The sequence below is a fragment of the Gossypium arboreum genome, chromosome 7 (genome assembly GCF_025698485.1).
Source record: "Gossypium arboreum isolate Shixiya-1 chromosome 7, ASM2569848v2, whole genome shotgun sequence".
NCBI classification, from domain to species: Eukaryota; Viridiplantae; Streptophyta; class Magnoliopsida; order Malvales; family Malvaceae; genus Gossypium; species Gossypium arboreum.
The window spans coordinates 105,051,961-105,079,069 of record NC_069076.1 but is presented as its reverse complement, the minus strand read 5'-3'; the positions used below and the strand labels follow the sequence as shown (position 1 = coordinate 105,079,069).

Here is a 27,109-nt window from a genome sequence, read left to right as displayed (position 1 = left end):
ATGAGGAATTCATACATATACAGTATGACTCATAATTATTTTTGTGAAATTTTTAATGATTTTTACAAATTAGAACAAGAGAACTCAAAGTCATTTAGACTCTGTCTCACAACAATTTAAATATCTCATAACATAAAATCCAATTGCATGCACCGTTTCCTCTATATGAAACTAGACTCATTAGGCTTTAATCTCATTTTTTTCTCAGCCCTTAATTCAATTTCCACAATTTATGGTGAATTTTCAAAGTCAAACTACTGCTACTTACCAAAAACTGTTTTAGTACAAATATTGTTAACTAGTTTATAACATCTTTACTTCAATTCATTCAAACTCTATACATGCCATATAAATCTTTAAACATAAAACAAAAACTACCGGAATTGATCTGAATAGTGTGCCTTATTGTGTTGATCCGATCTACCAACTTCTCTTTAATTCAATCTACAAAAGAAATTATCAAACACACACAAGTAAGCTTATTGAAGCTTAGTAAGCTCATAGGCATAAAAACACAAATCTTATCAAATATTGTACACAATCATATATCTATTAGTTTAACTATTTCATCCTCCAAATCACAATTTCATTAATAACTCATTTGAATAATTTCCATATGGCTACTCACAATTTAACTCCCTTAGGCCCATTTCTCATTTACTTCATTGTCAAATTACGGAACAATAAGGGAATTGAGTGCTTCATTATCACATTGCCACAGTAAACTATGGACTTTCACATTGTTACGCATCACACACCGAATCCATAGCCTTGCCATGGTCTTACACGGTTCACATATCATACCGAAGCCATATCCCAGACATGGTCTTATACGGAATCACATTATCACATTATACCGATGCCATAGCCCAGCTATGGTCTTATACGGAGTCACATTATCACATTGCACTGATGCCATAGCCCAGCTATGGTCTTAAACAGGCGCACTTATCACATATTTTTCGTCAATTCATCAGGGTCACAGAATAGAAGCACTCAAATCCATTGTTCCTACTAATTTGTACTTTTAGTTACACATTATTTATTAGTTAATGCAAATTGATAGTATTCATCAACAATAAAATACTTTAACAATCATAAGATTTTCATAACAAAACATTGAACTTTGCCATATGAACTTACCTGGACTAATTTGCAAAAGTCGTAGAAATTCAGAGACTATTCTTGAATTTTCTCCTTTCCACGATTCAGTTCGTTTTCTTGATCTATAATTATAAAATCATTCCTTCATTAGCATCCATTTCAATTCTATTCTATTTCACAATTTATGCCCTTAAATTTTCGAAATTACACAATTACCCTAAACTTTTTAATTTTTACAATTTAGTCCCTGCTCAATTTATTCATCAATTGAACTAATTCTTCTCAAATAACACTTTATTTAAACATTATAAACTATTTCACAGCCTTTGACATTCAAATTTTCATCACAAAACCCTAATTTTATAACTTTCACAATTAGGTCCTAAATAATGATTTCTATGAAAATCTCTTCATAAAATCATCATATAATAGAATTAAAACCTCAATTCCATGATAAATCATCATAAAATTTCAGCACTTATTCATGGAAACTTTCAAAATTATCCATATAATCAAAAACTAATGAATTAAACATATGGACCTAGTTGTAAAAGTCACAAAAACATAAAAATTATCAAGAAAAAGCAATAATTAAACTTACATGATGTAAAAATATGAAAAACCAGCTTTCTCCAGACCTTCTATGGAGTTTTGGCTGATAAAATATGAAGATATTTCTAGATTCTTCAATTTTGTTCTTATTTTATATGTTAAAGTTGTAAAATTTCCAATTTTGCCCTTATTTCTTTTATTTTTGTGCTGATTTTCTTGCCTTTGCCGTCCAGCCTATTCACTTTTAGGCTTAATTTCCCTTTAAATCTTCCTTCTTTTAACACTTGAGCTATTTAATCCTTTTAGCAAAATTTATTTTTATTACAATTTAGTCCTTTTTATTTAATTGACTACCTAATCGTTAAAATTTCTCAACCAAACTTTAATACTAGCTAAATGAAACTTCATAAATATTTATAAAAATATTTATAGCTTGATTTTCAAATTCGAGGTCTCGATACCTCGTTTTTGACCCGTTTGACTTAATAAATTCTTTTAATTCACTAATTTTACCATTTCACAAATTCTTCTAAATTCTTACTTGACTCATAAATATTAAATTACTATCTTGTTCAATCTTATTTGTCGGATTTAGTGATCTCAAATCACCATTTCCGACACCACTGAAAATTAGGCCGTTAGAAGGTAACTCAATTTATCTTAAGCTTCCGCCATAGAGACAAAAATCTGTTGTAAACAGAGTTAATCTCAAGCTCTTTGCTCGATTCTTTGGTCCATATGAGATGCTTGAACGAGTGAGATCAGTGACTTATAAGCTCACCCTTCTTGAGGGAGCTAAGATGCATTCGGTATTTCATGTATCTCAATTGAAGAAGCATGTTGGACAAAGGCCTGTACAATCTCAGCTACCTATAATCAATGATGAAGGTATACTTAGCAGAAGAATGGTCAAACATGGTAATCGAGCTGTTACTCAAGTCATTACCCAATGGAGCAACAGTTTTCTAAAGGACTCAACATGAGAATTTTTGTACGTCCTCGAGGATAAGAATGCAGCAAAGAAGGGAGCATTCATACTAGATAAAAGAAATGAAATTTTATACACTTCTTGGGTTATTTTCTTTTTTTTTTTTTTGAATAAGACTTCTTGGGTTATTTTCTTTATTTTCTTTTTGGGCTGTATTTTTACTCTTAATTCTAGTTTTTGTTTATTTTGTTAAATTACTTCAGCTATGAGAAGTGTAACTGCTAATACAAATGTTAGAAAGAACATCAAAATTTTACAAAAGAATTTCTCTTTCCGGTTAATTCTCTGTGCAACCCATCATTACATCCTTCTCTACATTTTTTTCTTCTAAAATTTCATCTACATCCTCCACCACCTATCGATTCACAATATAGATAATCGATGTATCAATAAACAAGCTTCCTTGTCCCATGTTTCATATCTACTGGAACTGAAATCCCAGTCTCCTATCCCACTTATGAACTCAATTCGATTCAAGATTCTGGTTCCCAGAACTACAACGCCAACACCCAAACACTTAACCATAGCCCCTTCCCATCTCAATCTCGCTTCGACTGCCATTATTGAAACCAACCCATCGTTTCCATATCCAAACGTTGAAGACCCAGCCAAGACATTGCCTAATCTATTGTCCAATTGCACCACCCTTCTCCACTTGGACCAACTTTATGCCTGCATCATTCAAACCCGACTTCTCGATTGTTACTCCTCGCCGTTTCATTGGAACAACGTTATCCGATCTTACACCAGGTTCAATGCTCCCGTTAAAGCACTTCACATCTACATTGCCATGTCGAGAACTGGACTCCTCCCTGATCGTTATACTCTCCCCCTTGTCGTGAAGGCTACCTGTCAGTGTTTCGCTATTGACATCGGCCGTCAACTACATTCCGTGGCTGTGAAGATTGGGTTAGAGTTGAATGAGTTTTGCGAGAGTGGGTTTATAAGCCTTTATGCAAAGGCGGGACAGTTTAACAATGCGAGGAAGGTGTTTGATGAAAATCCCGATAGGAAATTGGGTTCTTGGAATGCTTTAATAGCTGGACTTGCTCAAACTGGGCGTGCTAAAGAAGCGATTCATATGTTTTTGGAGCTGAAAAAAAATGGGTTTTTGCCTGATGATGTGACTATGGTTAGTGTGACATCGTCTTGTGGTAGTTTAGGGGATTTTGAGTTAGCTCTTCAGTTACACAAATGTGTATTCCAAGCTAAACGCTTAGAAAAATCCGATATTTTGATGTTGAATTCGGTTATTGATATGTATGGGAAGTGTGGTAGGATGGATTTAGCTTATTTAGTTTTTTCAAGGATGAAGGAAAAAAATGTTTCTTCTTGGACGTCTATGATTGTTGGCTACGCAATGCATGGTCATGTTAAGGAAGCTCTTCGTTGTTTCCTTTGCATGAGAGAGTCCGGGGTGAGACCTAACTATGTTACATTTGTTGGGGTTTTAAGTGCTTGTGTGCATGGTGGGAAAGTAGAGGAAGGGAAATTTTACTTTGATATGATGAAGAATAGTTATGGGATAAAGCCAAATTTGCAGCATTATGGGTGCATGGCAGATCTGCTTGGTCGAGCCGGGTTGCTTGAGGAAGCAAGGAAGATGGTGGAAGAGATGCCTATGAAGGCAAATGTAGTGATATGGGGGAGTTTGATTGGTGCATGTGAGAAATTCGGGAATGTGGAGATTGGGGAGTGGGTGGCTAAGCATTTACAAGAATTGGAACCTTGGAATGATGGGGTTTATGTTGTATTGTCTAATATCTATGCTAGTAATGGTTTGTGGGAAGATGTTGAGAGGGTTAGAAGGATCATGAAGCAAATGAAACTTGCCAAGACTCCTGGTTATAGCTTGGCAACAACTTAGAATTGAGTTTAGTTTGTTCCAATTACTTTGCTAATTATTGATTTCTATACTGTTACATTTCATGTAAGCTAGTTTTCTTCAAGCAAAGAGACTAGGTTTTTATCAATTCATACAACAATATTAAGGGAGCATTGCCACTTTCAAGGATTATTCATTTAATGCATTTGGATCGGATCATCTTACAGTACTTGCAAGAACGTAAAGATTTCGTCATCAGATTATCATGTTTGATTCAGTAACATTCCCTTGAATCAACAATATGAAGTAATATAACATAGTCTTGATACTACATACTCCCCATTTTTAGTGAGGCCTTTGTCATTCGCTCAAGATTTTACATTCTTGAGTATAAGATAATTTTATTTATATTTTAGTGATAATATATAATTTTTATTCCCATTTTTAATGATTTTGACTTATTTCTTTTCACATTTTATGTGAACTACATTTTTTGAAAGGGACAATACCTTATTGATCCATTGTAGCTTGAAAAACTTGGAGAGCTGCTCCCATTCTTTGAGCCATAACTTGTAAACCAGAAGCAATGAAGAAATCCAAATCCCCGAGTGTCCAACCTTTCGCTGGCTCAACTTCATACTTCCATTCAATGTCACACCCATGCTCATTGGACAACACTCTCACTGTTGATACATAACCATTGAAGCCAACATTGCCATCCACAATAGAATAGCTAAAAACCATCTTATTTGGATCAATGGACAGTAGCTTTTGCTTAGTCCAATCCATACTTCCTTTATCACTACCATTGACCGGAGTTTTAAAACCAGCACAGAAACGAACGCACCCGGGTTGTCCCGAGACACCTTCGACGGGGAGACAAGTAGTCAGACTCGGGAACCACTTGTCCAAGCCGAAAAAATCTTGTAAGAGGAGCCATACTTGTTCTGCTTTGCATCCTGCTAGCTTTGCACATGCCTTGCCTTCCCATTTTGGTTGCTGACCAACATTTGCCATTGGATAAGTAAATATGTTTGATATATTCTTTAGCAAAATCTATAGCAAAGCAACCAAAATAAATAAAACTCACTATGATGATTCTTTTTTGGTGTAGCAGCTATTCCTTATATATAGAAAGATTCCGTTAAAAATGGGTAAACTACATAGATAGTCACTTAACTATAAGTAATTTTTTTTTGGTCATTAGCCGTTAAATTATTAACGGTAAGATAACTTGGCAGCTTTTAAAATTGACATAATAATAACTTTAATCCTCAACATTCATACATTTGTGTCAATTTAGTCTTTATTCTAAAAAATTTAAGCCCTCAACATTTACATATTGTGTAATTTAGTATTTTTTTACTGTTTTTTTTATGACATTGAAGGTTAATTTTAAAATAATGTGACAAGATGAAAATTAGTATATCGAATTTTTTCGTGTTTTCATTTTTGAAATCTTTTCAATCAAATTTAGCTGATAAATTTATCTTTTTAGTTTTTTAAATGAAAGGATCACAAAGAAAAGGAAGAAATAAAACTCCAAAAAAAAAAAACTAAATTACATGATATGTAAATGCTGAGGGTTAAATTTACTATTATGTCAATTCTAAAAACTATTTCATCATCTTCTCGTTAATCATTTAATGACCAATGACTACAAAAAATAAAATCAAATAATTACTTAATAATTTTATAATTTTTCATGACGAATAATATAATTTAACCCCGAAAAAAACTAAAGGGTGAAAGGCTAAGTGGCTAAGGATTGTTTTTGCTTCGCATGTCTAGTCGTCCATGTATTTTCTGTGGAACTTGTTGAGCAATAAGTAGTTTTCTAGTAGTTTTCTACTCGTACATTCTTGTTGGGTATCGTTTATCTCGTGATTGTCCTTTTCTCTCGTTTTTCTGGTGTCCGTAGTAAATTTTTTTGGTACCAAAATGGACCCAAATTTGCTTGGATTCATACGTTTATGGTTGAGAGTACACTGCAACACATCCACAGGGTCGGTGCTAGTCGGCCCAAAGACTAACGTTCTAAAATTTTCTGTTACGGAGTTTGTGTAGTCGTGGTGATTAAACGAATTAATTCTCTAGAACGAGCCCTGTATTAATTATCAGTATTTATTAATTAGACGTGAGTTAAAATATGTTATAACTGTCGAAATTATTTTTTTTAAAAAAACGGGGTTGACTTTATTTTTTGAAAATGAAAATGAAAAAAAGGGAGTCGCCACTAATCACTTTTTTATTGAGATGTGATTGGGTCACTTTGTAATTTGATTGTTTTAATAAAATATTTTGTTTTACTAAAGCAACGATTTTGGTCTACGAAAATCGAGAAAACGGGTTCGGGAGTTGGTTACGTATGAGGAAGGATTAGCACCCTCGTAACGCCCAAAATTAGTACAAAATTGATTAATTAATGTCTTAATGTCGAAAATTGAAATTTTGAAAAGATTTTAAAATATGATCCCTTGTTTATTAATGTTAATTTTACAAAAATGTTTAAATAAATCGAAGCAGATGCTAAAAGACCTTCTTACTCGAAGTAATAAAATGTCACATTCAGTACGTTAGGACACGACAGTTTAAACCCCCGAAAATAAGTTTGCCTTTTGATTTTCAAAGCACATACATTTTAATTTTAAAAGGATATTCGATTATTTTAGTTAAACGAGAAAAATCGAAACCCAGTAGGTTAGGGCACGTTTTCTCAAATTCCCAAAACACCAAATATCGCTTTTATTAAAGAATCCCTTTTATGAATTTTGGTGAAAATTAATGCAACGTTTAAAGTGATATACAATATGTGATACAATGTTACGATGACAATGATGCAATTATAAATATGAATACGATGTTAGTGGACTAGTCTCGACGAATAAGTGAAGCGATAAAACGGAAATGCATGATAAAAAATAAACGAACATAACCACATATAAATGGGAAACAAGTAATAAGCACATGAATAAACAAGTAGATATTGCTACAAATACATAAATCAACAAATATTTATAAATAAAACATTTAACCTTATGAATTTTAATACGTGTATAAAGTGTATAGAATAATAAACAAATAAAATAAATAAATATACAAAATGTTAAATTTGATTTTTTTAAATATAAAAAATAATAAAATAGCAAAGACGAAATAATAATAATAATAATAATAATAATAATATAACATGTAATGAATGGATAAACGTCAAAAATTTGTAATAAAATATATAAATAAATAATAATGATAATAGTAAAATACAAGAGTACATAAGAAGAAAATAAAAGAACTTTGATCATTAAAAGGTTGAAAAAAAATATATATATATATATAAGCAAATGAACAAATAAGTAGATAGACTAATGAATAAAATGGTAATAGTACCATAATAATAACAGTAGCAGTATAATAATAATAATAATAATAATAACCGTAGTAGTAATAAAAGTATAATAGTAATGATAATAATAATAATAATATAAAAATATAGCAATAGTAAAATAATGATATTAATATGTAAATATAAATAACGATATAATACCTAAAATATAATAATATCAAAATATAAATAGGTAAGAAATATAAATGGATAAATAAAAACTAGATAAATAATAAGAAAATAAATATAGATGAAAATATTATAATAATAATAATAATAATAATAATAATAATAATAATAATAATAATAATAATAATAATAATAATAATAATAATAATAATGGTGTTAGACATATTAATTTGAAAATAAAAAGGGAAAATAAGCAGAAAAAGGACCAAATTGAACCTAAAATGGAAGTTTGGGGCCAATTTGAAAATAAATAAAGAAGCAAAGGACCTAATCGAATGCGAAAACAATAAGGAGGGACCATATCGGGAAATAACCCCTCCTTCTAAAACGCGCAGCATCAAGTAGGACCCAATTGAAATCCCAGCACAAATTCGGGGCAAAATTAAAACCAAAAAAATTTAATTACAAAGTAATAAAAAAGCGAAAGGGCTAAAAGTGAAATTAGCCATTCCGTTAAAAAGCAGGCGGATCCTAGGTCGAAGCGGGTCGGATCAGGTCGGATCGGGACAAAATGACGTCGTTTTGAGGCTTATGAGCTTAACCCAAAACGACGTCGTTTTGTTTTGCTATTTAAGGTAAAAGTTTCCAAAAAAAAATTCATTTTCTCCTGCTTACAAAAAAAATTCCTCCCCTCTCCTATTTCTCTCTGGCCAGAGCAAAAATCTGGCAAACGGACCGCTGTGGTGTCGCCGTTGGCCACTGTCGTTGGGCACCCAAAAAAAAGGTGTTTTTTATTTATTTTTTTATATTTATATGTAACTGATTTTTTTTAGAAAAATAGAGAAAGCGTCGATGTATGTATATAAATAGGTTTGAAAAGAAAAGGAAAATAAATAAAAAAGAAAAAAAGTAACCTTTTGCCCTCGTGTAACTTGTTTTTTTTTTTTTTTAAATCTATTTTTGGAGATTTGTTTGGTATTAGAATCTCTCTTTTATCTCTGTTCTCTCTCCTTTTTTGTGTTTAGATGTATGCTTCAAATGTTTTTTTTATTGATTCTCCAAAAAAAATCATTACACTGTATTTTTTGATGGTTTTTATAGCCTTTTTACACTATTTTTTATTACTTGTTGTCTTTTCTTCTTGCAGGTGGAACAAGTGGAGGAGCAGGTGGTTGACAAGCGGTGGAGCAGGTGGTCAGAAGGTAGTTGGCTGAAAGTCGGACATAGGGGCGGCGGCTAGCTAGGGTTTTTTAGTTTTCTTTTTTTTCTAATTGTTGTGGGCTAGGGTTAAATGCTTTAATCCAGGGCAGAGCAAAATCTGATTTGGATTAGTGGAATTTAACGATTGATATGAATCTTCTCACCACTAAATATTAATTATGGTCAAATTAAGACAATTAGCAATGATTAAATCACCACCTAAATCTCAATCAATTTCCTTAACGACTACCTCTCTATCTTTAATATCTTTACAATTTAGTCTATAGCTTTTCTAGCTATTCATATATTAACCCAAGTAGGGGCGAAACCAGGGGGGGCAGGCATGGGCCCCGGCCCCTCCTAAAATGGGAAATTTTCATTTAGGCCCTTTAGATTTTTTTAAAATTTTAAATTAGTAAAGGTAAAATTACACTTTGCCCCCCCTAAAATTATAAAAATTCAATTTAATCCTTTAAAAGTTATAAATATATAGACTATAAAAAATTAAAATTTCCTTCGGCCCCCCCAAAAATTTTTTTCTGGCTTCGCCCCTGAACCCATGTTTTAGAAAGGTTAAAATATGTCGTAAGTTTCTGTATCTTTTAAAATTTTGAAATTTAGTTTATGTATTTTTATTTTTAAGAAGTTATTCTCTTTACTTTTAAGAATTTAAAACTCGAGTCCAATTGTTAAAATTGTATTTTTTGTGTAAATTTAAGTTAATAGTTACATTACGATCAAATGAGTTTTAAAATTTTTAATAGTGTTATTAATTAAACTTAAATTTTAAAATCTAAAAAGTGAAGAAACTAAAATTTTAAAATAAAAATATAATGATTAAATTTTATTTTATTAAAAGAAACATTTATTGTAGAAACCAATTTTGCCCGGGCCCAAAATAAAATAACCTCAAGCCCAAAATAAAAACAGTGGCAAAACAACAACATTTTTTTTTTGCAAATTCGGCCCGGCTTGACTAAAAGAAGGTTACCCGAGGCTCAACCTGTTTAAAAAATGGGCCTATATTTTTATCCAAATTTTCCTACTTTTCTTGCAGGCCTACTCGGCCTAGCCTATAGATAAGTCTAATTAAAAAGCTTATGTAAATTTTTTCTTAAAAGTAATCCATCCCAACTCATTATGTTGACCTGTTTTTTCTTTTTGTTGGAAGGTATAGTTTATTGATATCAATTATTTAAATTAATTAATAGCGATATAAACATGAATAAATTAAATTATGAAAAATTAAAATATAAAAATTAAATTTAGTAAAAGGACAAAACTAGAATATGAAAGTACTTGAACTGAGTGAAGGGTGATCAAATGATCATAAATAATAGAGGTTTTATACCAAGAAAACAACCTTTGAAAAATAATGAATAATAGCAAAGAAAATGGCATGAAGACATATAGCTTTAGAAAAATGTGGTCCGACCACCAATAATTCAAAGGGGCAAATGCCAGGAAATATCTTTGAAAAATATAATTCATATTATAGATAGGAACATATCTCTCTATAACTTGCCTAATTTATCTTACTTGATTCAAATTCAATTTAAATAAATTTAATTTTTTATTATTTTTAAAATAATAAAATAAAACAAATTAAAAGAAAAAACTCCGAGTTATTCTAAAAATGACCCAATTTATAAACACCTTTGATCCATATGATAGTGAGATTAGTGGTTATCAATACAAGAGTTCAATTTGATGAGGGATCGATTTAATAAACATGATATCGATCTGAACTTGAATTTTCTCTATAGCTAAGAGCAAAAGCTATTGCTTTCAATCAACTTGTTGTGTTACTTAATTTCTCATATTGCATGCAACCTCATAGTCCTTTTCAATTCCTCTGGAAAAATTGTGGAACAGGTTTATTGCTTTGTGTGTATATATATGGAATATTAAGGTCCTTTCATTTTAATTCTTATGTGGGGCTACTGGCTTCTAATTGGAAACTTGGAATTAATAATCCATGAAATACTAGCTCCTATCTATCACAAATTGTTCATCTTTGATTTTTCTTTAAAATTTAATCATGAAAAAATGTTCAACATCACAAAAATATTTGTATAATTTTTTAGAATCTTTTCACCAAATTAGATTCAATCTAGACCATTTTTGTTTTAATTGGGTATTGGTATTAAAAAAAAAACAAATAATAACTAATGGGAAAACATACCTTCAACTAAAGGTGAAGCCAGAAAAAAAAAAAAAAAAGTCATAATTAAGTTATATATTTTGATAAGAGTTAAAATATAACTTCACATAGTTGCTAAGTATCTAGTTAAGTACTGGTAGAAGTGATTAAGGAAGTTGAAACAAAAATAGGGGACACAAAGATTATTAACATAGTTTGATTTCCCTACAACTGTGAAGCCTAACTCGGTGAGAAATATTCACTATCTTCAAACAATTGCAATAAGTGAACTTAAATCTATCACACCCGAGTGACAATTTCTTCACTTTTGCAACTTTGAAGACTAGAACTCTCACCCCTAAATTCGACACTATGAACTTAGCTTGTAAAACCACGGCACAAATGTTTTACAATCAAATGCGCTCTCACAAATAATGTTCTCACTTGAACAGATTAAGTGCTCTAAAAAATCAATACATAAACATATACAAGTCTTTTAATTATATAGAATTTTTTAAGACTTGCTGGCATGATGAAGATTTATCGCAATCCTTATTAAACAACAAATAAACTAGCTGAATGCAATATAATAATAACAAACAAAGTAAATAAAGATTGTTGGCAGCTAAGTTTTCAATATTCCAATCCAACTTCCTTGATCTAAGGGATTAGATAGATATGATACAATTCTCCAAATATGTTTCCCCAAGTGATATGATCTTTATTGATAGACTAAATACAATCCAAAATCTCAGCACATTCCAAAGACGTGGTTCAATAAATTGTCAATCACATAAATATGGAAACAAGTCAGTTTGTCGCAGTGTTTCAGAAAATAGACACTTCCTCAAGCACATCTTATTTATTCCATATTTTTCAATAATATCCCATTTTAGTAATTGTTGAACAAAACATGTATAACACATGAAGCTATACTATTAAAAAAACCTTACCATCAATGTTGAGTTTAGGATTTGTATCAACAATTAATCGGCCATAATTATAACTAAGAAAGCTAATGAAACAAGGAAGATAATGCAATAATAGTAATAATCATGCATTCATCAAAAGGTTTCAAGGGGGAAGGGGAGCAAATACCAAAACCATTCCACACTCATTTTTCAATAAAAAAAAAACCACCTCGCATCGTCCCTCCTCCATTATTTTTGAAAAAAAAAACCTATTTATTTAGAGTGGATCTATGCGAAATTCATTGGACAATTTGAGTTTTATCTTTCTTAGATGCAATTTACGTTATACTTTTAAAATTAGACCTTCCTAACTAGATTTGATCATTGGTTAGATCGCGACCCAATTTTGACAAAAAAAATCATGTTCAAATCCGAGCTTATCTCAACTTAGTCAAGCTACCTGCTTTTATATTTTATAAATTATAAAATATTTTTAAACTACTTTTATAACTAAAATTACATCTTTTGTATTATTTAATCAAAATTTAGGTCAAAACTATACTAGACTAATCCCATGTAAATCAAATGTACCAAACCAATCGAACTACCTAACTCATGCACAAATCTATCACAAACCTCTCTAGCTTAGGGGCTAAATCGAATATTATTTTGGGTGGAATAAAATTGTATATTCTTGCGGCAGTAAAAATGTAATTTTACTATTTTACTAGCTTATATCTTTATAAATTTTAAAGGAAATAAATCAAAATTTTATCACTTTTAAAGAGTTAAAATACAATTTTTCTATTACTAATTTAAAATTTATAATTATAAAAAAAGTGAAAATTAATTTTCCCTTTTTGGAGAACTACAACCTCTACCAACTTCCAGACTTTGCCACTGCTCTAAATATTCATATACTGGACGGGACAAGGATCTTTGTTGCTTATTTACACTTCACATCACAAGTTTACAATCCTTGATTAATGGACCTAATTTCGTTTTAATTAGATACAACACTAATCTTAATGTATTGACTATTTTATAAAGGAAAGGAAAAAGAAACATTTACCAGTCAAACCATCATCGAATTGGAAAAAATAAAAAAGAAAAAAGCAACCCATTGTTATGTATACCTTTTGTTGCTTAGACATGATAATTAGTATTATGTTTATGCATATACATTAAAATTAATTTATTATATATTTATATAAAATTAATGCATTAAGCATTTTCTTTAAAAAGTAATAAATTAAGTTTTGATATAATTAATTTTTATCTTTTATTTTATTGTAGCAAGGTTTCGAATAAAATAATATAAAAATCAACGTGTGCACTAAAGCAAACCCACATCAAAGTGAGAGTCCATTTGTTGGTGATTTATTAAAAGAAGTAAACATTCAAGTGGTCCTTTGATGCATATGGGTTTGCTTTACTTTTTCCCTTTCCGACTAGAACTTTAATTAGGAAAGGATTCCACCAATAGCAATACCATTGCTATTATATTAATCAAATTTTTATTATTAAAATCGTTAATTTAATAATTAAATATTATAATAAATTGTATATAGCATGATTTAAGATAATTTTTAAAAATGTAAAATATTAGCACTTCATTTCCAAAAGTAAAAATTAAAAATAAAATTGATTGATATAATTTTAATAGTTTGAGATGTAATTAGAACGTTTTGAAGTTTAGGGATGTTTGGTGTAACTAAATTTTTTTAAAGTTTTCTTTTTATACAATGATAAATGTGTTTCAACACATTTAAACTCATGTATTACACCCACCGACCAAAATAAGACTCGATTGATAACTTTTTTAAGTCTAATTATGTTCCTTCTGTGTACTCATTGCATATTTAAAATTTAGTTCCTACACTTTTAATTCTAAGAATTTATTCTCTCGACTTTTTGGCTTAATAATTAAAATCCAATTGATGACACCATCAAAAGTATTTCGTTAAATTGAATTGTGTCTTTTCTAAATAAAAAAAAGAAATTTTACAATATGCTTTACCATTACACTAAATACTTGTTGATAAGTGCTAATAATTTATCCAATAATAATATCATTTCCAAAGTATGAAATAAATGAAAAATAAGGGTTAATTCCACCAAAAGTTCTTAAACTATCATCTAATTTCTAAATTAATCCCTAAATTTCAAAGCATTCTAATTAACCTATTAAAGTATCATTATTATATTAACCAGGTCTTTATTTTGGAAAATAAAATTTTATTAATGAAACGAGACCTCAAAGAGATTTCAACACAAACATATTGTGTACAAAGATATCCAAATCAAACAATACACCAAAAACAAATATGAGCCACGAGATCAAAACACTCAACACCAATAAAATAACATGACAAAACACCCATGAACAAAACCGGTCAAACGGTTAATTAGATATCGATTCAATCAATGGGGGCTTTTCATAAATCTTAATAAGTTAAGAACAACATGTGATATTAAACAAGCCTTCATCAATGACTGAAAATGGAAAGATCATGAAAAATTGCCACGCACCATAAATCAACTCATGCATCAGAGAAGGAATTTCCATGAAACACATGAGAAAATTTAGATTTCAAATTGAAGTATTGTAGTTAGCATTTCCTAACCAGCTTTGGATTCCTCTTTGTTAAGTTCAAGTTTTCTAATATGTCTTCGAATTAGGGACCCAACTTGAAAGCTGCTTTCATTGTTTACATAATAGAGTTAAAATGAAGTCTAACTATTCAAAAGCTAAAGTTGAAGCAAACAATGAAATGGTAGCCTCTCTCGAAAGTGACACAAAACTACACTTCAATTTCATGGAAGCAAACACGTTGGTGGTGGTTTTTTCAATGAAATGAATGGAGATCATAGTTTTGGCTTGTCCAAGTTGGCTAACACTGTCATTTTCAACACAATTGGTTTGAAAGAGAATATATAGGCAATCATGTTAATTTTGCATGCCCCAATATTGTAATATTGTATGTATAATGTATATTGAATATATATGCTTCCTATTTATTTCTTCGGTTCAAGAGAAAAAAAAGAAGCAATCATAAAAATAAAATAAAATAATTCATATTGTTTAGAGTCTCTTCACTAATATAATACATTACGACTTCAAAGTTTTGGGTTTCACTAACAATATCCAAAATCTTCAATTTTACCCTAAATACTAAATCCTAACAAAATCAACATTCTTTTAACTCTAATCAATAATACCTAAATATTAAACCCTAACATCTATAAATATAAATTTTAACTCTTATTAAAATTTTCCAACTTTAATTAACAAACAAAACCGAATACTTCAAACTCAAAATCCTAAACCTTAAATCTTAACCTTAACTTTAAACTCTAAATTTTGAAATTATTAATTCTAACTATAAACCTAATTTCATAGAAAAAATAAAAATTTAAAATTTAAACTCTCTTTTCACTAATTCCTTTTCTCTATCACCAATTATATGGTGGAGATGAGAGTAAGCAAAATGTTGATATTTGCATGTACGACCTTAGATTGATATGTGCCTCAACCAATAGCCATGTGTCCCAAGTAGGTGCAGCTATTCATTTCTGCCAGCCTGGCATTCTTTTTGAAAACATATCTCTATCTGTCTCGTCATGGAAACAAAAGCTTCCAAAGTAACAAAAATATATATCAAATATTCTACATCAACGCCTCTCTACAAGCTTATGAAATGATTGGATTCAAGTCCAAATCTTAAATGATTATATTTGATCAAAGATATTCATAATAAATTGTTCCAATATCATCCATGCATGTGGAGTAATTAAAAGTTGAATAATCTTTAAGATAGATTTTGAATAGAGAAAATAGCGTGAGAAGAACTTATAGAGACAAGGTAAAACTATCATTTAATCCTTTTAAAATTTGTGAAATTACATGTTAATACGAGGGGTAAAGCCAAAATCTTGTTTTGATGCTAGAAATGAATAAAAAAATTTTAGAGCCAAAGTTGAAATTTACCATTATATTAACTTGTGATTTCTTAAAAATTAAAAAGACTATATAATTATTTTTTCACTTTTTGGAAGTCAAAGCTGCTCGCTGCCTTCCCCTCTTCTACTTTTAGTTAATATAATGATAAAATTATACTTTAACTTCTCAAAAATTTATAATTCATTTATAACATTAAAACATCTTTAAATACAAATTATTACAAGATCCAATTAGATAATTAATGAGTTACTAGTTGTGAATACAAGCATGCACATATATCTAGTTTTTCCTCTAAATAATTTTAAAGCCGAAAGTAAAAAGTCATTTCATTTATATTTATTTGGTACAATAAATTTTTTTTTAGTGAATTACAAGTGGAGGGAACAACACGACTAATGTGACTCGAACCCAAACCATATCTAGGGCGGTGAACATCCTAACCATAAGGCCAACACACGGGGTTCACTTTGTACAATAATTATCCAAGCAATGGTTGTCAAGAGTTGAATATTTACCTTTTCACTTCCATTTCTTTAATTTATCACTAGAAATTTTATCACATATCTATATGTGTAAAAATATGTACCAAGAGCACAAAGGTGTGCTTGAAAATAACATATAATAAATAATAAAACGTATGACTTAAAACTAATTAATAATAACATATAAAATATGTACGATATTAAAATAGAAAAATAGATTAAATTATGAGTAGGATGAAATTTAAACACATAAATACATCAAACTAAGAATACTAAATTGAGTATAATTGTCTATCATGATGTTGTCATCAATCTTGAGTTGATGTCGAGTGAATTTGTGACACCAACTCAATCAAAAACATTATTAATATATACAACTGATTAAGGTAATGAATTGTGCACATTAAAATAAAAACATATAAAAATAATAATAAAACGAAATTTTGGTTTAATGGTAAATTTAATATTTTACTAATCCAATTAGCATCAGTTCAAATCTCATTGTATACATATTTTATTGGTTTTGTTAAAATAAGAAGACTTAATTACGAAGGACATTTCCATAAATTTCCTAACCGAGTTAATGATGGTTGACTCGTAACACTAACTTAATAAAAGACTTTATAAATAGTATAAATAATTATGTACCAAATAGACTAAAACTATTTAATATATAATCATACGAATATTTGAACTCCACAAATAAGATTCAAAAGGTGCAAAAAAAATTAAGTATTAATGAAAATGAGACATATAGAAGCATTTGAACTTGTAATATAAAAATATTCCATTGTCAAGTATATTAAATATTAATTTTAAAATAAATATATATTTTAATTAATATAAGTGTAAAACAATATTATTATTTGGAAAAGCACCTTTCTTCATTCCATTATAGTCTAGACAACAAACAAAAAAGGAAAATGCCATAACTATAAATAAATATATATGTACTATATGGGTATTAATCCTAGTTGATAGACTTTGAATTTTCAGATTAGCTATGTCAATGCTCTCAAACATTAACGTTAGCTAGGAGAGTCCATGGGGTATTTAATATGATGAACGGACGGTTAGGATTTAATCCAATTGAGATGTGGTCTAGACTTTGTATGAGATTAAATTAAGTCATCAAACTTAATGTCCATTGACTTGGCAAAAGGAGTCCTTTTACGACGTCGTCGATACTAAATATCTTTAAATTATTGAACCCTATAAGGATATACTTATGTAATTTGACTGTACCCCAGGGTTTTGTTGTAATTTCCTCTAATCAAAGGGAAAAAAATGGCTAAATATATAAAAAGAAAAAAAAAATTCAACCACTCCTTCGAATTCCCTATTGCATTGAAATCATAAGAAGCGTGTGACTTTGTATTTCGAAAGGTGAAATTTTGGTTTTGGTTCTACTGCTATACTCAAATTTGTGATTCAGTCCCTAAATTTTAGTTTGACTTACTTCGGTATTCAAATTCGATAATATAGTTAAGTAACTTAAATAATTAATAATATTAATTATTCGAGGTGTTCTTGAAAATACCCAAAAGCAAAACCAAAACTTCCCCTTGGTTAAATAAGAACACTACATTTTTAATTTTTCCAAAATATTAATAATTCAAGTTCTTTAGTCCATTGGTTGAATAACAAAATTTATATTTTGGGCCCTTTTAAGAAAACATATAATTTAATTAAGCGACAAAACTAAACATTTTTTGTGAAAAGTCCTTAAACTGGTTTAGTAACTTTTAGAAATAGCCAAAAATACATTTTTTCCCAAATTATTATTTAGAATTGCAATTTTTTCTATTTATCAAGGGGAGTCATAGTTAAATGGGGTGATTGATTTTGATTTTGATTTAATCGATTAATTTGATTGGTTATCAATTTTTGAATCTCTGAATCAAACCAACTAAAGAAAAACATACTTATTATATATTTCATAATATATAATAAAATATAATCATATAAATCCAACCTAATAACCCAATGTCAGTTAATTGAAAAACCGACCAAACCAACCAAATCAAAGTTGGTTCGATTTGATCAATATTCTCAACTTTAGTCAGATGGCTTGATTTTCTTAAGTCGGTTAGAAAAAAAACCTGATTGAACCGATTGATTAAACCGATTGCTCTCCCCTAACCCCCTAACCCAAAGTATGTCAAATTAAAGTACAAAAAGTTAATCTCAAATTTAAACATAATAGAGGGACCAAAAAGAAATTTGGACCTTTTTGAAAGCTCTTATGCGTGTATATATATCACTGCATCTCCTTCATCCATTGCGTCCAAACAACAACAACAACAAAAAAGATCCCTTCTTCCCTTTTATCTCTCTGAAAAATCACCCCCCAAAAAACCTATATCTCAGTGCCACCATGGAAATCTTTTCAAAGATGGAAATGGAAGCAAGCCCACCAGTTGTCCAAAAGAAACTATGGAACATTGTACGGATAGTCTTCCTCATGTTGAAGACAGGGATATCCAAGAGCAAATTTATGTTGGACCTTCATTTCATGGTGAAGAAAGGAAAATACAATGCCAGTAAAGTGATAAAAAACTTGGTTTTCCACCGGAAATTCCATGACCACTTGTCGTCTTTGAGTTGCCGATCGAACGACGCTCACTTATCCTTCGTTTCACCAAGGGAGTACGAGTTCAGTTGCAGTAACAGCCCGGCTACGGCGGCGTTTTTTTACCACAAGCGTGGCGGTAAGAACCACCACCATGGTTATCATTTTGGGAAGTCGTCTAAGTATAGATACGATGATGTTACGACGGTGGCTGCGGTGCAGAAGGTTCTTGAGATGTTGAACAATGAGGCGGTGGAGGCGGCGGTATCGCCTTTGGTTTTTCCAGGGTTTGGGGGGAAGAGTCCGTTTGTGAGGCAATTAAGGGTGACGGACTCGCCGTTCCCGTTGAAAGATGAAGGTGGGGGTGATAGTCAAGTGGATATGGCGGCTGAAGAATTCATTAACAGGTTTTATAAGGATCTTAAGCTGCAAAAAAGAATGTCTGCCTTTTGAAACAGGGGGTCGATGATGGTGATGACGATTGCTGCATATATATATATATCATAAGTTCATAAGCATATATATATACACTTTTGATCCATTTGGCAAGGTTGCTCATGTGAATTTTTTGTTTTAATCTGACAACAGTTTGATTACAAAAGGGGTTTTACACTGTAATTTTGCCTTTTTGTAATTTGATTATTAAGAAGGTTTTTTTATTAATAATTGTAAAATAAGGAGTATGTAGGTGACTGTATTTTTCTTATAAATCTTGAAAAAAGAGAAAATAGAATGTGTTTGAGTTTCGTCTAATTGTGAATATCATTACTTTACGAAAATTATAAAATAAATTCAATTATTGATATTCACAAAAATATCAATTTTAATTTCCGTAAAATATGTGAAATCATATTAATTTAATGAAATAATTTTGGAGGTTGATGGAGAGTGGGATGTCTTGGATTTATTAGCTTTTTAGGGTTTTATTTTTGTTTTAAAATATATTTTTCTTGTATTTGTTGTGTAGCTGTCTTAATTTTTGATAGTGATGGCTGTCGTTAATTTTTGTTGATTTATTTTACGTCGCTATTGGAGTTTGCCATGCATGAAAGTAAATATTTATAACAGTAAATTAATTTCATTTTCAAGTGGTTAGTTGCTTTGGAAACAATTAATACGGTTCAATATATTTAATTAATAATAATTAATGTTTCAAAAGTTACTTTTAAACAAATATATTTATCTCTATATTTTTCCATTAAAAACTATCTCCTTGTTTAGGGTAAATTTTTTTAAAAAGTTTTTTTATGTACCGTTTAACAAATAACCGTTTGAACTCTCAACAATAATAAGTATTGTCTTCGAGTCGTGTTAGATTTCATCAAGAGACAAAACATTAACACAATCCAAGGACAATACATTTCCGTATAGAGGATAGGTCAATTACCCAACAAACAACACTTTAAAGACTTTTTCCAATAGGTCAACCTCTTCCACAGTGGTTAAGAAAAACAGGGCAGGTAATGACCTTGGCCCCACAAAATAATAATTTTTTCATTTAACTTCTTAAAATTTTATGAAATATTTAATTATAAAATTACATTTTGATCCTTCAAAAATTTATGATTCTCTTTAACTTTTGAAAGTAATTTTCTCGCTCGGTGTATAAATATTAATTAATAATTTAGATATTAACATAACACCTGAATGAAAATAATTTATTTTTCAAAAATTAAATGTATCGATAATACATAAAATAATATCAGATATTAACAGGGTTCTTTTATTTAATATAGTAAGGTAACATGTTGTCGGTCTATAATTCTAGATATGGAAGCAAATTTGGATAATATTATTAAATAGGAAATAACAAAGAACTTGCTGGTCCAAGAAATGGCTATAATTTTAATTAATAGTGGGTGAGAGGTTATATTTATTTCCATTAAATTCCATAAATGATTGAAGTTTTGAGTCTTTATCACTTTTATCTCTACCACTTAAACCATGGTTTCATTTTTCTCCTCCTCCAAGCAATAAATTATGAATGAAACTTTGGTCAAAATTTTTTGTTGGTCCTTATATTTTAATAAAGTTTGAAATTTGATCTTTATATAAACTAAATCCTCTCACTTTTTTGACTTAAAAATTATAATTCGATTACTAGCAAATTTAGTATTTTTTCGTCAATCATACACCACTAAAGAAAAAGTTAGAAGTTTTATACTAAGAGGATCGAGATTGAATTATAAATTTTGGGAGCCAAAATACTTTTTTTTTCTTCTTTTTCATGATTAGCTTACAACTTTACACTTTTTTGGAGGATCAACAGATGATTTTCTCGAACTAAGGAGGAGGTCAAGGGACTTATATGCCGCTTATACCACTCTTATATGCCCATCATATCAAGGTAGTTTAATTGACACCGAATTTTTTCCTCCAGAGTTAGAAATTAAGTTACATATATTTTTATAAAAATTAAAATATATTGATTTATATTTTATATTTTTAAAAAGATTAAATTAAAATTTCATCATTTTTGATATTAAATTACAATTTTACTATGTATTTACTTATAATTTTATAGATTTTGGGGTGTAAAGAATAATTATCCACATGTTAAGTTTAATTTTTTATAAGAAAATTATTAATTTGATTAGAAACTTTAAATAGAAAAAAAATATGGTAATTTATTTTTTAAGTATAAAGATTAAATTTCAATTTTATCAAAATAGAGGGACTAACAGCAATTTTACCCTAAAAATTTTGATGTTATATATATATATATAGTTGTGATTATCACCTTTTTATTTTCCTTTTATTTGGATAAAAGAATTCACTCCAAATTGCAGACACGTACCCTGCTCGACCGTTTCTTTGACTTAGACACCAAAATGTGAGTTCTACATCAATCTTTTTCATGTTTTTTTTAGCTTTACTTAAAACTACTTTCATTTATGTATAATACAAAACTTAATTATTGTTATTATTGTATAATAATCCCTGCTGTCCATATTGTTAATGGCCACGTATTTCATTTATCAGATAGTCATCAACACTTAAACTAACATAACGCTCTTTTGCTTTTACCTTTAATCTCCTATTATTTGTCCCCTTATAAGACATTGAAGTTTTATTGCTTTTGAGAAAAGACGTACTAATTATTACAATTATTCTCAAAATAGAAGTTCTATTACAAGATAAAAGTTATCATATTGTAAGATAACCATAAAATTTGGTTAAAATATTTTATTGTCTGACTCATCTAGTTGTTCTATTCTTTGTTCGAGGAGTTTGTGATAATTTAAAGTGGTTTTTGTATATTTCGATTATTGTTTTTCATGTGGAGACAATTATGAAGAAATTACAAGTACAAGTTTTTCTTTGAAATTAATTAGGTTGTATTGTGAGGATTTTGGTATCTTTTGGAGAGTTTAATTTATTATAATGCGATTTTTTTGGAGAGTTTTGTAATAATTTGGGGACAATTTCGAAAATGCAATTATCCATTAGTATAAAGGTTGATAGGGCTTCAATTAAGAGTTATGCCTAATAATTATTGAGTAAAACCATTTTCTAAGTGTGGGTTTGTAGAGATTTGTTGAATTCGAATTGCATAAACAAACTTATTACGTTGTTTTGAGGCAAGTGTTTTGATGTGGTTGTCAAAGTGTTATTAGTAGTGACTACCATGGTTAGCATTGCGACAGAGTTGTAATTTATCATATTTGAAGTTGGCAATTTTTGAAATAAAATCTTTGGGACTATGAATGATGTTGATATTGTAGAAGTATGCAGGCTTGACTATGAAGATCAATTTATTTGAAGCAACTTATTTTGAAGATAAGATCATACAATCAGATTTCTTGAATTGTGGAGATTAGATCAAGATAGCATTGAAGATATATATCTAGCAATCCTCTTTACATTGATATTTATTAGTACGTTGTATCTTGCTATTTTAGCTACTATATTTATGTTAACAAATTTTGAAAATTTTTATACATTGAGAAACTTGTATAGGTTTAATATTGAGTATTGAGAGCAATAATCTAATCATTGTGAAACTATTTTTAGAGTACAACTGAGAGAGTAAATAAGTATTGTTTATTATCTAAATTTTTAGAGAGAAAATTTAGAGGTGAGTGATCCAAATTATTAAGTACAAAAGTTAAGTCGTTATATTAGAACGTGATACTTAAATAATTTGTTATATTGAATTGAAATATAACAAATTTACCTACTAAACTAAGCTCCACAAAAAATCGAACTATGTATTTTATTTTTTTAGCTTTACCTATAATTACTTTCATTTATGTATTTACAAAACTCAATTATTGTTATTATTACAATAATAATCTCTTATGTCCATATTGTTAATGGCCACGTATTTAATTAATTAGATAATCATAAACTCTTTAACGAACATAACGCTCTTTTGCTTTAGCTTTAATCTCCTATTATTGTCCCTTTGATGAAACGTTGAAGTTTTATTACAAATCAAACTTTTCATCTCGCAATATAAAATTAGGTTAAAATACACTTTTAAGTTTCTGTAAATATAATTTAATTTTTAAAATTTTAGTTTATTTACTTTACTTAATTTAAAACTCGAATCCAATTTTTAATATTATCAAAATTAATCTGTTAAATATGTTGGTGTTTTATTTAGGGAGTAATTAAGGGATTGATAGGGCTGACCTCCTTAAGATAAAATTTTTATTTAATTCTTTTAAAAATTTAAAATTTTAATTTAGTAAAGGTAAAATTGTATTTTGTCCCTTCTAAAAGTGATAAAAATTTGGTTTAATTTTTAAAATTATAAATGTATATGCTATTAAAATAGTGAAATTACATTTTACTATCATAAAAATTACAATTTATTTTCAACCTCGGTTTTATTTGAAATAAAAATATACTAGATAGATATGCAAAAAATAAAAACAAAATAATGTAATAGGCCTTAATTTAATAAAAAATTTTAACGGTGTTAACAATTAAAGTTGCATTTTAATCCGAAAAGTATAAAGAAAAAAAGGAATTCTGAAAATAAAGAATAAAAACTAAATTTTAAATGTAAAAAAATATAACCACCTGAAGAATATTTTAATCATAAAATTAAAACATGTGGATAAGAACTAAAATAAAGAAGACTAAAAGCCAAAGTGGGACTCCTTTGAGATGAGTTCCTTCTTTTCTTTCTTAAAAGTTGCTGGTAAACGTTTTAAAAAATGTAATTTTTCTTTTAGGTTGAAATATGTGATAAGTTTTTGTAATATTAAATATTGTTAGTAAAGTATCGATATTACATCAAGCTTTTTATTATTAAAATCATTAAACGATAAATCGAATCTTATGTAACTAAATTTAAAATTAAAATTTTAAAGAAAAATAAAAAGTTCTCGAACAACTTTTAAAAATAAAATTAAAAATTAAAAATAAAGTAAAAATGAAAAAATGTAAAAGCTTTGAAAATCTCAAAACTGAGATTTTCACAATATTTAATTATTCTTAAATTTTTAATTTAAATTATGTCACATAAGATTTAATGTGTCATTTCACAGTTCAATTAACGATTTTTGTAATAGAATGACCTAATTAACATAACCTCGACAGTTTAGGGATGTATTTGAATGATTTAAAGCTTAGAGGAATTTTAAAACGAGAGTCAAAATTTGAGTTAAATAAAAAAAAAACAAATAATGGAAAAGGAGATGAGGCATCCACAATAGAAGAAAACATCAATACTACTTAGGGATGACAACAGAACGAGGTGGGAGTAGATATTGCTAAATCGACTACTGCTCCACAATAGGCATGCTTTGTTTCACCACTTGCCCCATTCCACGATGGATGTATAATATTAAAAACCACTACCAGTTCTATGGATGTTGGATGCATCCATCTCCGCTTTAATTTAATTTTTGTTCCTTATCTTTAATATTTTAATATTTTTAAAGGCAATTAAATATCTAGACATAATTCTTCAAAAAAAGCATAAAACATATCATTTTTTTTATATTACGTTACTATATTTTTACCTTTTAATAGTTTATATATACAAGAATAAAATGATAATTTTTTTTAATTTTGTTTTGTTTACTCTTAAAGCAATACTAGTTTTTGTTTTAGTTTCTTGTCATCTTTCTAGTGTACATATGAGATTTGTTAAGGTAAGAGTATCGTCAAATTTATTGAAATCGCTCTTGGAGGGTTCCGTCATGATAGAGCACAATGATGATGTTTGAAATTCATTTTCAAGTTGGTCTGATGATGACGAAATTAGGATGCAATTTTTAACGATTTGATCAAAGTGATGCATATCTAATTTGTTTCTAAAATTATCTAGTATTGCAATTGTTATCAATTTATCTCTCACTTTTCGAGATTATTTTACAGATATAACATTTAAGTATTAATTTATAATATTTTATTTATAATGTGTACTATGTGAATTCATATTCCAATAGTGTAGAATTAATGTTTCGGATTCTCACCAACAAATGGTTAGATGCAATGGTAAGGTACATTGCAATCCTAAAGAGAGAACGTAAGTTTGAACTTTAGAGACAAAATTGTTAAAAGGGACAACCCAAACCCGGAACATAAACAATATAACGGACATGCATAATACAAAAAAAAATTCGGATTCTTCCAAATATTCAATATGGGTTGGGTATTGTTTGAGGTAAAAACCCAAATAAAGGATGTTTGCATCACAAGCCTAAAAGGCAAAGAACAGTAAAGAACTTTTATAAATGGGCTTAAGGGCTTTAGCCTGTCCTTTGAATACTGTGGCTGCCCATATCCGTGTCCTTTAATTTCCATGCACGTCCCCCAGTCCACCCCTTTTTCTTCACATTTAAACAAGTATTCTAATAATTTATTCTTAATTTAAATGAATAAATTTCAAAATTATAATTCAATCTGGAATTTCATACATAAATTTTCATCAATTTAAATTTATACTCCACTAATTACAAAATGCTTACAATTTTAATTATATATAAAAGAATTTCAGCATATTTAAATTCAATTTGTTTTACGTATTTCAACATCCAAAAATGATTGGAAAAAGTTGAAAATATTTAGATAATTTACAAATAATAAACAAATTCAAACTTTTAGATAAAAATATTCGACATGGTATTATTCTAAAACCGAAAATTGATTTAATAGATTGTTGAAAATTTTGGATAAAAATATATGATCGAAAAATAAGTTTGGACAAAAAAAATAGGATTTATTTTCTAAACGGGTTGAAACTCGGGTAAGCTTTTTTTACCTGAGCTAGACCCAATTTGGCCTGAATTTGAAAAAAAAGATGTTGCTATTTTGTTACTATTTTTTCATTGTTTTGCTATCATTTCGTCATTATATTGCTACTATTTTGTTGTTATTTTTTAGATATTTATAATTATTATTTTATTATTAAATTTATTATTATTGTAGATGTATTTACTTGCTAAATTGTATTTATTTTAGTGTTATTTAATTATATTAAATTTTAATATATTTGACCTATTATATTTTTAAAAATTATTTTATATAAAAATAATATATAAAAACTTTAAATACAATCCAGATTATCTGAACTTGAATTTTAATAAATATATTCTAATCAAATTTAATTAAAAACAAAATTTTAACCTCAAATCAGACTTAGGGCTAGTTCTGCATTGCTTTTCAAAAGCACTTTTTACTTGAAAAGCACACGGAAGAAAAGTCTTGAGAACAATGTTCTTTTATTGAAATTTTAGCTTTTCAGAAGTGCTTTTGAAAAACACTCCTGAGAAGGAGAAGCTAAAATTTGTAGCTTTTCCTTTCCCAAAAGTACTTTTAGTGCTTAATTACTTTTTTACTCCTCCAATAACATAGTACTTTCCCTTTTTTTTTTTGTACTTAATTACAAATGTATTA

General features: G+C 28.8%; 3 protein-coding genes across 5 annotated transcripts; 2 read left to right on the top strand and 1 right to left on the bottom strand.

The window, feature by feature from the left end:
- Window positions 1-229: 229 nt before the first annotated feature.
- LOC108472342 (lachrymatory-factor synthase-like) lies at window positions 230-5,571 on the bottom strand. 3 transcript variants are annotated; one of them, XR_008285508.1, is made up of 3 exons: window positions 4,979-5,565; window positions 1,144-1,226; window positions 230-444 (listed from the first exon to the last, which is right to left on the bottom strand). XR_008285508.1 is itself a non-coding variant. In XM_053030434.1 (2 exons), the coding sequence occupies exon 1, from the start codon at window positions 5,484-5,486 to the stop codon at window positions 4,980-4,982; it is 507 nt and encodes a 168-aa protein (XP_052886394.1). In that variant the 5' UTR covers window positions 5,487-5,571; the 3' UTR covers window positions 230-444; window position 4,979. The 3 variants fall into 3 exon arrangements, 1 of the variants encoding a protein (XP_052886394.1); XR_008285507.1 differs by lacking the exon at window positions 4,979-5,565 and adding an exon at window positions 1,706-1,785; XM_053030434.1 differs by lacking the exon at window positions 1,144-1,226 and having other exon boundaries at window positions 4,979-5,571.
- On the top strand, window positions 2,806-4,708 carry LOC108472332 (pentatricopeptide repeat-containing protein At1g77170, mitochondrial). The gene has a single exon (XM_017773824.2). It carries the CDS (start codon window positions 3,102-3,104, stop codon window positions 4,509-4,511), a length of 1,410 nt encoding a protein of 469 aa, XP_017629313.1. The 5' UTR covers window positions 2,806-3,101; the 3' UTR covers window positions 4,512-4,708.
- A 13,365-nt stretch (window positions 5,572-18,936) lies between the features above and the next one.
- LOC108486120 (uncharacterized) lies at window positions 18,937-20,005 on the top strand. Its single transcript, XM_017789960.2, has one exon. It carries the CDS (start codon window positions 19,058-19,060, stop codon window positions 19,703-19,705), a length of 648 nt encoding a protein of 215 aa, XP_017645449.1. The 5' UTR covers window positions 18,937-19,057; the 3' UTR covers window positions 19,706-20,005.
- Window positions 20,006-27,109: the final 7,104 nt, after the last annotated feature.